The sequence below is a fragment of the Phacochoerus africanus genome, chromosome 14 (assembly GCF_016906955.1).
Source record: "Phacochoerus africanus isolate WHEZ1 chromosome 14, ROS_Pafr_v1, whole genome shotgun sequence".
Classification (NCBI taxonomy): domain Eukaryota; kingdom Metazoa; phylum Chordata; class Mammalia; order Artiodactyla; family Suidae; genus Phacochoerus; species Phacochoerus africanus.
Window position 1 is genome coordinate 12,507,098 of NC_062557.1, and position 16,731 is coordinate 12,523,828.

The following is a 16,731-nucleotide window of genomic DNA, read 5'->3' on the forward strand; positions in this document are numbered from 1 at the left end:
GTTTGGCAGTTTCTAGAAAAGTTAAAAAATATATTTAACATACAACTCAGCCATCCCACTCTTGCTATTAACGCAAGTAAAATAACATTTGTGTTCACATAAAATCTTTATGTGAGTGCCTACGATCCTCAAATTTCTCAACAAACTGGTACATCCATGCAACATTATTAGCAACAAAAAAGAACGAGCCTGCTGTTATACGCAACATGAATGAACCTGATACGCAACATGAATGAACCTGAAGGAACTAAATGAGACTCAAAAGGCTCCATATTAAATGATTCATTTGTACGACATTCCAGAAGAGGTAAATCTATAGGTACAGAAAACAGGTGAGTGGTTACAAGGGGCTGGAGCAAGGGGAACGAATTGGAGTGGTGCCGAATGTCTGGAGGAATATTCGAGGTGACAAAATAGTTATCTTGATTGTGCTGATGGTTTGTCAAAAGTTGCAGAATTACACATAATCTGTATGTAAATTATATCTTAGTAAAAATGTTTAAAAAAGAAATGAATGAAGAGTTAGAGACGTAAAGGAAAGAACATATTTTTTATGAGTTAGGAAGGAGGAAGACGGGGACAGGTTACATGTTTGAATGAGGAAGATGAGTGTTCCGGGTGTCCAGGCAGAAGAAACAATATCTACGGAGCCACGAGGGGAAAATGTTCACAGAAAGGAGCTATCTGGGCTGGCACAGCACGGGTGGTGCCTGCGGTGGGGAAGAAAGCTAAGAAAGGTGGAAGAAGATACCAATTCATACTCATTTTGATGGCTATTGTAAAAACAAAGAAACTAACTGAAAACAAGTGTGGGCAACGATGTGGAGAAATTGGAAGCCTGAACTGCTGATGGGAATGTAAAATGGTGCTGCAGCTATGGAAGACAGCACGGAAGATTTCTCAAAAAAGTAAAAACAGAATTACCATACGATCCAGCAATTCCACTTCTTGATATACACCCCAAATAACTCAAAGCAGAAACTCAGACATTTGCATACCATGTTCATAGCAGCATAATTCTCAACAGCCAAATGGTAAAAGCAACCAAAGTGTCCATTGATGGAATGAATGGATAAACAAAATGTGGTATATACCTGCGATGGGATGTTATTTAGTCTTTAAAAAAAGAAATTCTGGAGTTCCTGTTGGCTCAGTGGAAACAAATCTGACTAGCATTCATGAGGACGCAGGTTCAGTTCCTGGACTTGCTCAGTGGGTTAAGGATCCGGCGTTGCTGTGAGCTGTGGTATAGGTCACAGACGTGGCTCAGATCTGGCGTTGCTGTGGCTGTGGCATAGGCCAGCAGCTACACCTCTGATTTGACCCCTAGCCTGGTAACCTCCATATGCCATGGGTTCAACCCTAAAAAGACAAGACAACACAAGACAAGACAGACAGACAGACAGACAGAGAAAGAAAGAAAGAAAGAAAGAAAGAAAGAAAGAAAGAAAGAAAGAAAGAAAGAAAGAAAGAAAGAAATTCTGACAAATGCTGCAATGTGGATACATCTTGAAGACACCATGCTAAGTGAAATGCATGAGACAAATACTGTTTGATTCCACTCATATGACCTAGAGCAGTCAGTATCTAGAGACAGAAGACGGAAGGGTGGTTGCCAGAAGCTAAGGATAAGGGAAAATAGTGTTTAATGGGTACAGTTTAGGTTTCATACGATGAAAGAAGTTCTGGAGATGGGTGGCGGTGATGGTTGCACAACAATTTAAATGTACTTAATGCTGCTGAACTGTACACTAAAATATTAAGGTGATTAAAATAAATGATAAGAAAAAAAAGATAAAAGAAGAGAAATGAGACTATACAAATCCTTCGTTAGAAAGCTAAGGAGCTGTGGCCACCTCATTTTGTTGTGGGCAATGGCACTCTTTGAACTTTTAAGCAGAAGGGGAGAAATGTCACTCACGCACAATCGACCTTATCCGGAAGGCTCTGTCTGATTCTACCCTCCCCACAGACTTCCAGACACCTTCCTGAGTGTTTCTCAGGGCATGCTGCCCAACATCTAGACAATGGCTCTGATTTCAGTCAAGTGAAATCAACTTTCATTCCTTCCATTACTATCACCCCATTAAAACAACTCTCTTTGAGGGGAGAGGCTGTTTCGATATTGCCAGTGCCTGATCCAACCCAGCAATGAGATTCATCTTTTAGGAAGATCCCTGGCCTCAGGAACACAGAGGGTGTCTCTGTCTTATCCTCCTCTCTTTGAGGCCGGATGATCCTGCGTCCCTCAGTGGCCTCGGACGACCAGCTTGCTCTGTCCCAGGGGCAGTACCACGTTCTCCTTTCAGCCCTATCAGAGAGATGGGGGGTCTAAAGTCAAAGAAGCCCACATTTCCTTTGGACCCTATGAAGATTCCAGAAGCAAAGATGAGAGCCCTATGAGCAGGCTGCAGGACAGGCAGAGCCTCTGCTTTTCTTTGATGCTAATGAGGACACAGCCTCCCCACCCTGACAGAAAGATGATCAGGGGACATGGATTCAGGCAGGGGTGAGCAGGGGTAGTGACATGGTAATCACGCTGCTCATTTTCTGATGTCAGCTAATGTAATGCCAGGGCTGAGGACCAGCACATCCTTTTCTTTGTGACTCTGGTCTCCCAGGGGCAGAAAGCAGGAAGCAAGTTGAAGATGTCTTAGGGCTTAGGGGAAGAGCAACAATATAGCTGGATAGTGAATTTTGTCCATCACTGTTTAGCCTACAAAGTGGTTATAGCACAGAACATTTAGAAAAAGCTGAACAATATAATTAAAAATCACATATAAACCCACCCCACAAGGAACTAACCTATTTCCATCCCCCCCCACCTCAAATGTAAGCTTATCCATGGCTTACTTTTCCTTAGTCTCATATCCCATATCAAATCCCACAGAAAGTCGTGTTGGTTCCAGCTTTAAAATATATCCAGAATTGGACCGCCTTCCACTGGTGCTACTCTGGCCTAAGCCCCCATCATCTCTCACTAGTATTACTGCAGTACCCTTCTAATTGGTTTCTCACCTTTTTTTCTTGCACAACTAGAATGATCTTTTCAAGCCTAAGTCAGATCATATCATTCTTTGGCACGATACACCAATTTTCTTCCATAAAGTCCTTACAACAGCTTCAAAGGGTCTACATGATCAGGAGCCTTGGGATCCCCCAAACTTCATCTCCCACTCTCTCTCCCTTGTCTACTCCACTCTCTCCACACTGGCTTCCCTGCTGTTTCTTAATTATGCCAGCCATGCTCTTGCTGCAGCATCTTTGCATCAGTTGTTTGCTCTTTTATAAATTTATTCTTCCAAATATGTACATGGCTAACTCAATTCCTCCACTGACCTTATCAGTGAGGCCAATACTGACCACACTATTTTTTTTTTTTTAAGGTTGCACCCACGGCATATGAAGTTCCCAGGCTAGGGGTTGAATCGGAGCCGTAGCTGCCAGCCTACACCACAGCCACGGCAATGCAGGATCTGAGCCATGTTTGTGACTTACAGCACAACTCACAGCAACGCAGGATCCTTAACCCACTGAGGCCAGGGATCAAACCCTCATTCTCATGGACACTAGTCGGGTTTGTTACTGCTGAACCACAACAGGAACTCCTGACCACACTATTTAAATAGTCCCAACTCTGGTACTCCAGTCTCCCTTAATCTCCCTTAAGTGCATTTTATTCAACAGCACTTAGACACTTAAAAGAAAATCCTATATACATTACTTCTGATCATGTTCTTGGCTTAAGGTCTGTCTCTCCTGTTGGAATGTGAGATCAAGGAAAACAGGAATATCTGCCTGTTTTGTTCATTTTATATCAAGTGTCTAGGGCTATTATATATAGAATAGGCATCAAATGCTAAAAGCATTAAGAATGTGCCATTGCCTGCTAAATGCCCCTTAGCATTCATTCTTCTTTTTAAAAACAATAATCCCCCAATTTTTAATGTTGCACATGCTAACAAGTCCCTGCTTCTCCAGGTGAAGCCCTAAGACTAAAATTTCTCCAGCAGAATATGAGTGAGATTGATATATGCAATTGCTATAGCACTTCCTGAAAAGGAAATTACCTGTCCTCCTCATCTTCCTTTTCCCCCTTCCTGCTGGTTGAGAAATGGTGACAAATGGAACCATTTAATGCAGAGATGGAAGCTCCACATCGAAGATGACAAAGCCATTCCACCAGCCAGCCCGGGTTCCTAAATGACCTAGTAGAACAGAATCATTTGTTCTCACCCCTGAACCAGATTCCTTTGAGGGTGAAATAAATGCCCAATATCACTTATCCACTGTGTTTTGGGGTTCTTTTTTACAGCAGCTTAGCCCATTGTGAAGAATATGGAGAAAACTATATATGTTTTCTCTTTTGACTAATCAATATAGCGAATTAAACTAATAGCATTCTTAATATCAAACCATCTTTGGATTCCTGGAATAAAGCCCATGTAGTCATGCCATATGATGTTTTAAGTGAACCACTAGATTCTATTGCCTACTATTTCATTTGATTTTTTTTTTACAGTATTCATGAGTGAGATTAATTTGTTGTTTAGAGGGATATCGTTTCTGGGTTGTGGTAGCAATATTATGCTAACTGATAAACTGATTACTAAGTCAAAAGAGATGGATATTTTTCAAGTTAATATAAGTTACTGGCTTATTATAAGGCTTTTGTGAAGGTTGTACCAATTTACATTCACACTAACAACATTTTACAGAATTTATTCACTGCACCCCTGGTATTTGGTATTATTAATTAAAAATAATACTTGGTATTATGTAAAGTACTGTGTTTATTCAATATATGAAAAGTAGCATCTTGTCTCAATTAGTATTTCTTTGATTACCACAGAAGATGAAGAGGTTTCTTTAAGCCAACTGCACTCTTCCTGGTCATGTACATTATCATTATTTTTTTTTTTACCACATCCTGTAATGTATTCAAATTAAATTAACTGACAACTTATAGTCATTAATTTATGTAATTCTCACAGTATTAATCAGGAAACCCTGCCCCACACAGAATTATTGCTTCCCTTCCATTATGAGCAATGGTTAGAACAAGACTTGACTCTCAGCCCAGAGCTCTTCCACTGTACTATGCCCTCTGACTCCTCTGCAACCTCAGACACTAAACCACTCAACACATAATGCCCATCAGCTCACTATCTGCCCTCCCATCACAGAAACTCTACACAAAATGAAGCAGGAATGTGAATAGGGAGGCTGTCTCTTCACTCCAACTTCCTTAAGACCCCTAAAAAAATGGAAAATAATTTTTTCTTAGTGCACTGAATGCTACTAAAATGTTAGTCTGGTGTGGAAAAAATCAGTAAAGGCTAGTTGCAATATTAACATAATTTAGAGTCTAGTTATCTAAACCTAAATTCAGTATTACTGTAAAAAAGGCACTCATTTAAAGTATATGTATTCAACATTATAATGTTTGATAATCAAGTCACAGGATTTATAAGATGAAAAGATGCCTCCTTTACATAAAAAAGTACCTTGATAGTTAGGATAATTATACAACTTAGCAAGCAAGCTAGGACATGTTGAAGACTGAAAGTGGTTGGGGAAAATGTTAAATCATTATAGGATACAGGGACAGCAGGTACAAACAGGAACTTTCCTGGGCCACTTGATTTATACAGGCACCCTATTTATAGTAAGCTATCAAGATAATGCCATAAATTCTTATTTATGTTGTATTTTGTAATCATTTTATCATTAACGAAGATACTAATGCATTCAGTGTTATGAAAAAAAGATGCACTGTCCAAGAAGACTCCTAAAAGTGTGGCCATGAAGCTGAAAGAATCAAAAGGATTGCACAATTATCATTACTAATTTTAAACACACACACACAAAGAGAAATTGTGAACAGACTAATTACTGGTAAGGAAAACAAATGACTAATCCAAAAACTCCCAACAAACAAAAGTTTAGGACCAGATAGCTTCACTAATGAATTCTACCAAACCTTCAAAAAGAGATAATACCTATTCTTCCCAAACTCTTTCAAACAACTGAAGAGGAAGGAATCCTTCCAAACTCATTTTACAAGGCCAGCATTACTCTGATATCAAAACCACACAAATATACCACAAAAAAGAAAATTTCAGGCTAATATCCCTGATGACTGCAGAAGCAAAAATCCTCAGCAAAATATTATCAAACCAAATTCAACAATATAATAAAAGGATCATAGACCATGATCAAGTAGGATTTACTGCAGACATACAAGAAGGGTTCATTATCTGCAAATCGATCAGTGTGATACACCACTTTAACAACGTAAAAGATAAAAATCATTGATTGTTTCAATAGATGCAGAAAAAGCACCTGGTAAAAATCAACATCCATTTATAAAAACTCTCAACAAAGAGGGAATGTACCTCAACATAATAAAGGCTATGACAAACCCACAGCTAATATGATATGCAACAGTGGAAACCTGAAAGCTTTTCCTTTAAGATCAATAACATGAAAGGGACATTCACTCTGGCCACTTTTATTTAACACAGTATTGGAAGTCCTAGCCACAGCAATTAGGCAAGAAAAGAAATAAGAGGCATCTAAACTGGAAAGGAAGAAGAAATAAAACTCTCACTATTTATAGACGACATGATACTACATACAGAAAACCCTTAAAGATTCCACCAAAAAACTGCTAGAACTAATAAACAAATTCAGTAAAGCTGCAGGGTACAAAATTAACACACAGAAATCTGTTGTATTTCTATATACTAAGAATAAATGATCATAAAGAGAAATCAAGAAAACAATCCCACTTAGAACTGCAAAAGAATAAAATCCTAGGAATGAATTTAAGGAGAGGGGAAAGACCTATACACTGAAAACTATATAACTTTGCTGAAGGAACTTGAAGAAGACACAAATAAATGGAAAGATATTCTGTGCTCAGGGATCAGAATAATTAATATCATTAATATTTCCATACTACCCAAAGAAATCTACAGATTTAATGCAATGCCTACCAAAATTCCAATGGCATTTTTCACGGAACTAGAACAAATAATTCTAAAATTTGTGTGGAACAACAAAAGATCCTGAATAGCCAAAATAGTGAGAAAGAAGATCAAAGGTGGAGGTATCATGCTCCCTGGTTTTAAACTATACTAGAAAGCTAGAATAATCAAAACAGTAGGGTACTGGTATAAAAACAGGCCCAGAGATCAATGAAGCAGAATAGAGAGTCTAGAAATAAAAACCACATATATATGGTCAATTCATGATAAAGGAGGCAAGAACATACAATGGGGAAAGAACAAATTATTCAACAAGTGGTGTTAGAAAAACTGGACAGCTACACACAAGAGGAAGAAACTGGATTACTGTCTTATACCATAGACAAAAATAAATTCAAAATGGATTAAAGACTTGAATGTAAGACTTGAAATCATTAAAATCCTAGGAGAAAACATTGGTAATAAACTCCTTGACATCAGTCTTAGCAATTTTTTTTTTTGGATCTGACTCCAAAGGCAAGGGCAACACCAGCAAAAATAAAAAAAGAATGATTCATTGAGTAATGAAAAAAAGAATAATAAATAAACAATTAAAAACAATAAATAAATTAATCAAAAAGTGTGTATATGTATAACTGGGTCACTTTGCTGTACAGCGGAAATTGACAGAACATTGTAAATCAACTATAAATAAAAAATTAAAAGAAAACAAATAGGACTATATCAAACTTAAAAGTTTCTGCACATCAAAGGAAACTATACTAAGTGAAATAAACCAGACCGACAAAGACAAATACTGTATGATTCCACTTACACATGGAATCTAAAAAGCAAAGCAAAGCAAGCAAACAAAACAAAACCCAAACAAAAACAAAACAAAGCAAAATAAACACACACAAAAGCCTTTGGGCACAAGCACTTGCTCATTTTACTGGCTCCCAATTCTCTAAGTTTGGATATCAATCTCTGCAGGTGGCATAAAAAAAAAACTGTTCTATTTCCAATAACTTCTCAAGTGAAATTACTATCTTCTGCTGCACTGATCTGAGAGATTTTCCCTTTATTTTAGGTAAATTTTTTCCCTTAAGAATGTCCAAAAGGATAAAAGCCAGAGCTTCTGGTAGACGGCGGAGCTCATATTCATAATGGATTGGACTATGAGGGAGTTCGGCCGCAGAGCAACAATGGGACGGTAAACCTTTTGCATGTTTTCTTTAAAAACAACGATTCATTTATAATTCTAGATTTTATTTTCAAATAATCCTGACATAAAATACACAGGCTTTTAATTTTCTCCAAGTAAAACACAGCTTCCTAGCCTAGGAAAACTAGACTTTGAAGCTAACACTATTGATTTACTCCCCCAGACAGCTAGAAAATAGGGCCTGAACACACGTTAAAGACAGAGGGAGAAAGGGCAAAAGATACTCTGGGAAACAGTAGACACTGTTCATCAGGGAGCAGCCCCACTCAGGTGTGGATGGTAAAGCCCTGACTGTGCAAATATTCAAGCATGAAAGATGATAGATACTTTGCTACTTCTGTTTAATAAGCAAACACCCCAGACAAGATTCCAGTATTTGTTTGGTGGAATCACTGTGGGACAGGTGCCTCGCATCAGAACCTGAAAAAGTAGAAGAGAGTTGGAGACTGATGTAAAAACTGATGTAAAACTGAGTCTCCAGGGAACACACAACTCCTCTTGTTATATAAGGAGATACGTTAACTGACTTAACTAAAATATTTGGCTCGGGTTGATTTGGGCATATTGTCAAAATGACAAAAAAAAGTCTGTGCTATGACATAGCTCCTTGAGCCATTCGAAGGTTTACAGTTGAGGCGACCTGAAGAGATTTTAAAATTCTAAACCTTAATATAAATGAATACGATCCATCATATTCAAATTATGCATACATCCAAAGTCTTCCAAGTTTCCATCTGTGAAAGTTTTTTTCTTTTGTAGATGAATGTATTGTTTTACTTAGACATATCATTAGAGTCCATTACACCAAGCTGTGGCTTATTTACACCCAGGAGCAAACACCAACTTGAAGTTCGTTAGTATTTGTGGAATATTGTAAACATCAAACTGAATGTTGTTTGTCAATCAATTTTTATAAATCTTAACTGTCTGAGAATAATATTTAAAAATCTAAGGAGAAAAACTGCATATTTTTAGCAAAGGAAAAACTCGGAAAAGATCAAAGTAAAAAGAACAGAATTGAGATTAGAAATCCATTTTAAGCCAAAATGACAATGTCTTCATAAGTTAATATTAATCCTTTAATTATAAATTTCAAAGGTTTAAGTAGTTTCTATGACCTTAGCTTTGAATAATTATGCCATATGGGGCTTTTCTTAAATTTGAAAAAGATGCTGAATTGTTGCTCAAAGCCTTTTAATGACTTCAGGCTGGCAGAATTCCAGTATAATCCTTCAGATACCATTAAAATTATAGACCAGGAGCCCAAGCTGGTAAATGCTATGTCAATTTCATAAGAGCTTTTTACTTAGTAGAGTACAGTGTGGAAAATGTTTGATGTGTTCATATATTTTAAAATATCAAATCATGAAGCTTAAACCTGCTTATACTGGAGATTTCACAAAGGATTCAATAGATTAAATACAAATAAAAATTTTGCGTTTCATAAAATTAAATGACAAAATTAAAAGGAAAATACCAAAAATATTTGCCACAAAGAGTTTTATCATCTTAAATGTAAAACAAGTTTATATAAAGTGATAAGGAAAACACTAGCACATTAAGAGAAGAGACAACAGATGTGAACAGGCAATTCTTAGAAAATGAAATAGAATAACAAATCTATTATAAATGTACATTCTCTTATAAATGCAAATTAGAAACCATAAATGTTCTTCAGGAAAAAAATACCCAAAAAACTGCAGCTCCAATTCGATCCCCAGCCCGGGAACTCCCATATGCTGCATGTGCGACCCTGAAAAAAAAATACAGCCAAATTAAAGTATTAATACTAAGAACTGACTAGATAAAACAGATATTGTATTGGGGAAAATATAAATTAGTAAAGCCTTTTTGAAAAGCAATTTGACCTTGTAATTCTACTGGGATCTTAAACTAAGGGGAAAAAAATGGAATGAAATATTGACAACATTTTATGCATAAAGATGTTAATCTTTGAATCAATGTAAACAAAATTTTTTAAAAGCAAAAGGCAGAGCAGTTTGCTCAGCATGATCTTAGCTGAGTTAATGTAGTTATACATACATTAAGTAATAACTACTTACCTGTGGGTGGTGACAGTAACAAGGAATTCTACATTTCTTATTTTCCATATTTTCTAAAATATTTTCTATTTCAAGAAAGGTTATTTTTTCAAGTAGCTGAATAGTTTTCCGAAAGAACAGTAATTTTTAAATACCAAAGTTTTAATCAAACTTCTGAGAGTTACCCACTACCATCACGTAGTAATGTTCTTTAATTTTTCAGAAGTGCGTATTTCATGGACTTTGTTTCAATCGGGTTGAAAAGATTGTAAAAGGCTGGAAAAGCAGCTTTCACTTTGCAAATGTCAATCATTTATTCGCTTGGATTTTCTATTTAGAGGATTTTGACCTTGTGGAGGTATTTCATGTTTCTCTTAACTCAAAGCCATTGAAGATATCATCTGGGTCTAAATCGCTGCTGACAGAAACTCAGGTAGGATCTGGACTTAGGAATTCCTTTATAACCTTAACATTGTAAGTGCTACTGAAACAACCCAGACCCACAGGGAAGGCTACATTTAGATTATTTATTATTCTAGAGTTATTCTCTCTTTGAACCTCAACTTTTTACTTAATGAGAGAAAATCAATTTCTAAACCCCTCAATTGTGACGGGATTTTGAGATGCTAGCAAATATTTTAACTTTCAGATCTATTTAAGCATGAGAAAACATTAAACCTTCTATAAGACACAGTAAGAATTCAACAACATGTAAAACGCTGGCAAGAGGCTAACAAGAGAATTACCTATCAGTTTACTAGAGTTAATTCAAATTTCTATAATAAGAGCTCAAATGTCTACTAACTTTGTGCAGAAAAATAAAACCATCTTTAAAAAATGTTATTCTTTGCATTTAACTTACTAATATGAAAGAAATGCCAACAATAAAAAAACAAGTGACTATCTGAATATAAAGATGTACCTTGTCCTACCCAAAGAATACATAATGGGTTGAAATCAAATTTGCATGAATCAACAGTTTTTAACTTATTCATATTATCATTCACAGTAGCTATACTGAATTTCTCTGTTCATCATCATTCTTTTATTCACTCACTTAACATTTATGAAGGCCTACTTTGTATGAAGCACCACACGTGATCCTAAAGCTTTAGAAATGAATATTTCACAAGGACTGGTTCAGGGAACTCACGATTCAGTTCTTCATTGCATGTGGAATCCTTTAATTAGTTAAGGAAAAACATTTACCAGTCAGGAAAACAAATTATATCAAAAGCACCTGTATTTTATCATTCAAACTGTGGGGATGGTTAACTCCACCAACTCGACCAAAACAAAACTCATGACACCAAACATGTCACACTTAATGCTCTCATCCTTTTCCCCAGACTCTCTCGATGCCACCAAGCGCCTGCAATCCAATTCATCTCCTTGGCACCTTTATTCCTAGCAGCTAAAGTTACTAGGCTAAAACTCCACTTCTATCTTCTTGTACTACGTGTGTTCTCACTTCAATTCAGGGCATTCCATTCTTCCAGACTCATCCCACGGTGCTCCCTCCTCTCCCCTCAGAACCCCAGTTCTACCCAAGCCAAGCCCTTCACATCCTCTTCCTCTCAGCTGCATTCAGGCCACCGCTCAGCCTGCGCCTGGCTGTTCCACTCTTCTCGATATCCCTCGCTCTGAGCAGATGACAGTGACACTTCACTAAGGGTACGGATGACGTCTGGGATGAGTACCTCTCAAGTCTGGTCACAGAGATCCTTTGTATCTGTATCACTTCTCTTCTTCCTTCATCCCTCCTTGAAAGTCATGGCTCCCGCCATTCACTTGCTTACTATATAGCAGGTTAGCCCACCATGTGCCGAGTTTTATCTGGACAGAAGTGGTACGGAAACGAACAAGATAGACAAGAGCCCGCTCACGAGTTTACAGTCTAAGTGGGGGAGAAAGAGAAGATAAACAAGTGAAAAAGTGAAAAGGTGAATTCAGAGAGTGAGATGAGCTGTGAAGACAGCAGGAGACACCGAGGAGGGAGAGGGAGGCCAGACGACACCGCGAGGAGAGCACAGGGAGGAGGAGGAGGACGGCCGTAAGACCATCACGGGGAAGAGCAGGCCCAAGGGGCAACCAAGAGCGAAGGCCTGAAGGCAGGAGAGGGAGGGCGTGTTCCAGGAACAGACCCTCGTCTCACGCACCTGCATCCTCGAGGCCAAGGGGAGCGGGTGAGCCCCGGCTGGGAATTCCACGCACCCCCTTCACCTCTTCAATCGCAAGCCATCAGCGCGCTAGGTTAAGCTCCATCATGAAGCGCTTCCTCTCCATCAGTCCTTTCTCATGTATTGCAAGGCATTTCCAGCCTAAAAATACTCTCTCCTTAACGCCTGCTGCTCTGTGGACGTACACCTTCCTTTTAACATCAGGCTTTCCCAAACGATGGCGTGTTCACTCAGGTCCCCTTCCTGGCTACTCTCTCACTGGCCTTCTGCCCACACTATCATTTTCTGGGCTCTGTCCAAGATCATCAATGACGTCTCGGTTTCAGATCCCAGGCCCTCATCCTTCCTGATTCCTGTCACATTCTTGACAAAGCTCCTTTCCAAAGAGTCTCTTCCTTTACTTCCACGAAAATACATTCTTCCACACTCCTCTTACCTTGACGACCCTTCTTTGTCTGCTTCCGCCCAGACTTTTTTTTTTTAATTTTTTTTTGGTCTTTTTTTTTTTTTTGCTATTTCTTGGGCCGCTCCTGCAGCATATGGAGGTTCCCAAGTTAGGGGTCCAATCGGAGCTGTAGCCACTGGCCTACACCAGAGCCACAGCAACGTGGGATCCGAGCTGCGTCTGCAACCTACACCACAGCTCACGGCAACGCCGGATCATTAACCCACTGAGCAAGGGCAGGGACCGAACCCGCAACCTCATGGTTCCTAGTCGGATTCGTTAACCACCGCACCACGACGGAACTCCCCCCCCCCCAGACTTCTTAACTGAAGTCCTTCACAGCTGTTTGTTTTCCACCTGGCCTCCTCTCCCGAGCAGCCCCTTCCCTGGAGGTGACGCCCACAGCTGTTTCTTCCAGTCTGGTCCTTTCTTGGGATTATCCGTAAGTGTTCCATGAATTGCAAGCATACATCCCAACTGTGTGGAGCGATTGTACTTCCAGTACAACTGAAGTCTATCACCGAGTTCATCTTCTTCCTCCCCAACCAGAAACTTCTTCCACCCTCCCAATTCATTAAGGCTGCATTTAGACTTAACCAGTCAGTGCCACTGCTGAGCCCATTCGCCAACATGTCTCCTCTGGCCCATTGTCACTGCGAGCCCCTCACCAGCTTCATGCACCTCGAATGTGCCCCTGGAGACCTCTCACCCGGATCCACCCATCCCTGCCCACTCCCTCTACGGCTATGGCATCCTGCCAGCCCTGACAAGATTTTCCTAACAGTCACTTGAATCTTGACATTTCAGGTTTACCTAATGGAGGTAAAATACCAACCACAGCTCTGGAGACTTTCAATGACCCCAAGCTACCTTTTAGCCTGATCACTAACCACTCCCCTTGACTAAGCTCTCCGCCATGAAGCGGTTTTGTGGGCAACTGCTGCTGTCATCCCTTTGGCTTTAGAATACCGTCTTGCATATCCACTAGTCAAACTCCTCCGTGTTACCTATGTCGCAGACAAGTGACATCTCTTCCAGTTAATGTCCCCGATTTCCTTAACAGAAAATAATTCCCCCCCAAGTCATGGTCCACCTGGCATTATAGTTAACTGTGTGTCCTACACACTATTTTTTTTTTTTTTAAATAATCTCCTTAAGGACTGTGGGCTTTTTTTCTGAATAGACCCACAGTGCCTGGGGTAACACCTCTGGGAAACAGAAATCATTCAAGAGATATCTGCCAAATAAATTACCGATGGTTTCTAACACTAATTTCTTTAATTATTTGTAACCTGTTAGTAACACGACTAAACCTATACTTGAGCATTTTTCTCCTGTTAAAAAGAAACATTTAAAACATGAACAGATGAAGCAAGAAAGTGAAGGCCTAAACTGTTATGTTTGCTAAGTCTGGCTTTACTATATCCAGTTTTTTTAGAAAATCAAGGTACACTGGCATCTGTGCCATGCAAGCACATTCACTTGGGAACACTCTGAACTGCTGGTGGAGGCGAGCGGAGTGGAGACGGGTGTGTATCAGCTCCCAGAGAAGGCAAGTGCGTCACCACTTTCACTCCCCATCAGCCTCGCTGTTGCTATTGTCAGAGGCTGGATCTACTACCATATACGGAAATTTCCCTGAGTCCTGACACTCGGTACGTGTAGCGTCAAACATTATGATCTTGTACCGCTTTGATGGAATCATCACCGACACCCTCATGTGGATAAATGCAGGCCCCTCAACCAGAACGAGTCACGTAGGCCCAGTGGCTCCTGCAGTCTCTCAGCAAAGGGCAGATAACTCCATTTACCTACTGGCTCCAGCAAGTCACCTGGAATCATTCAGGACTACTCAGGCACCTGCCCCCTCTCTCCCTCTTTCTCCCTCCACTTCTCTCCACCCACCTCTGCGTGTGAACCAAAAGCAAATCCTGCCAGCTCTAACCTCAGACCATAACCCCAATCTGATCAGTTTACCACCTTCAGCACTATTGGCCAAGCCCAAGCACCTATCATACTCTTGTCTAAAGGACCGCAAGAGCTTTGGACTAGTCTCCCTACTTCCATCTTTGCTCTAGCCTCAGCCTGCACAGAGAGATCCTACTCAAACGGGTCAGGTCAAGCCAGTCCTTTGCTCAAAACCCACCAAGCCTTCTATACTCAGCAAAGTCCAAGCAAAGCCCTTTCAACAGCCTCTACAGCCCTACAGCGCCCGGTCCATCCCTGCGGGGTCTCTCCCCTGACTGTATCACCTCTGCCTTGCCTATCATTTCCAGCCGCACTGGCCTCCTTGCTATTCCTCCAAGAACCCTGGCTCACTCCTGCCTCTTTAGAGCCCATTTTCTATTTATTTCTGGGTTCAGAGCTGGGCTGCCAAAGGCAGTCTGCTGAAATCTGACTCAGGTAAATTAGGGTATTCCTATAAAGTAAGCACCTCAGGCCCACGACCCAGGTAAAAGCAGTGGAGCAGTGCCTAGGGTGGCGTTGTGCACACTAGGAAGGCTTAACATTTAAAGAGGAAGAAGAAGTAGAAAAAATACAATCAGAAGATTCTTTTTTTTTTTTTTTTGGTCTTTTTAGGGTTGAACCCACAGCATATAGACGTTCCCAGGTTAGGGGTCAAATCAGAGCTGTATTCGCCGGCCTACACCACAGCCACAGCAACATCAAATCAGAGCCATGTCTGTGACCTAAACCACAGCTCACAGCAACGTGGGATCCTTAACCCACTGAGCAAGGCCAGGGATCAAACCCATGTCCTCGTGGATCCTAATCAGATTCTTTTCCACTGAGCCACAATGGGAACTCCAGAAGATTCTTAAATTACACTTTTTAAGTGTCTTGATCCCAAGATACAGATTGGCCTTAAAGAACTCAGGGGGCAATTTACAGTTGCTATGATTAATGGCAATTCACATTTACTATCAATTAAAATATTTACACTTTTCCAGAGCATCCAAAGAATGAATGGTTGAAACTATATCTGGAATATGTCAACTCAAAATGTGACATTATATTGGCATATATTTCAAAAATGTATAACCTAAAGAAAGTTCTTAATTTGAAATATCAATTTGGGAAAACATGTCATCATTTAAGTGACACTGTTATACAAAACTATAAAATCTAGAAATAACTATTAGATAACTTAGGAAAAATCTGAGACGTAGTCTTAACTTAGGAAAACTCAGGGTTACAGCCCAAATACTCCTCATCAGTATAATATCTGACGATACTATAACATATTGTAACACTGTCCTATCACGATGTGTATTTAATTACTATAGAATGGGATTTCCCATAAATCCCTTCCATGAAAGCCAAGGGAAAAGCTAGGAAACCCAGCTCCCTTAGACATACAGCAGGATACTTAGGTTGCTCATTTCAATGCTTTATAAATCTGGGGAGTAATTCTATGTCCAATACTTTTTAGAGATTAAATACAAGGGTGGCAAGCTGTGGATTTCAAACACAGATCCCCCTTGTCTGTGAAAGTCTAGTTGGGCATCTTACCTTTTCCAGCGTCATCTCTGTCTCCGCAGCATGAGTCTTTTTCAGCTCCATCTTCATCTTTTCTGACTCGGCCTTCAGTTTGTTGACGGTGGTCTCATGGTCCCGTGCAGCCCTTTGCTTCTCCTCTTCACGAAGAAGACCCAGCTCTACCAGCTGCTGTTTTCGCTGGGAATTCACATTAATCAGCTCTTCTCTCAACTTGTGGACTTGTGCCTCCATGTCAGCAATAACCTTTTTTAAAAAAAAAAAATGGAAAAATGAGCAGAGGATACGACTAGGAAAGTCATAGAAAAAGAATTGCAAAAGGCTACCAAAGTTCACCCTTTCCTTCCCTCCTTCTTGCCTTCCTGCCTCC

The 16,731-nt window shown here is 39.8% G+C and overlaps 1 protein-coding gene across 5 annotated transcripts in view; it reads right to left on the reverse strand.

The window, feature by feature from the left end:
* The window catches only part of CEP112 (centrosomal protein 112), a 471,778-nt gene that overhangs the window by 198,227 nt on the left and 256,820 nt on the right, over positions 1-16,731 (reverse strand). For all 5 annotated transcript variants that reach the window (XR_007131880.1, XM_047758132.1, XM_047758130.1 and 2 more), the window contains exon 21: positions 16,377-16,607. Coding sequence is in view for 4 of the 5 variants with exons in the window: in XM_047758132.1 (XP_047614088.1) it covers positions 16,377-16,607 (231 nt within the window). In the remaining variant the exon portion in view is untranslated. The remainder of the gene's footprint in view (positions 1-16,376; positions 16,608-16,731) is intronic.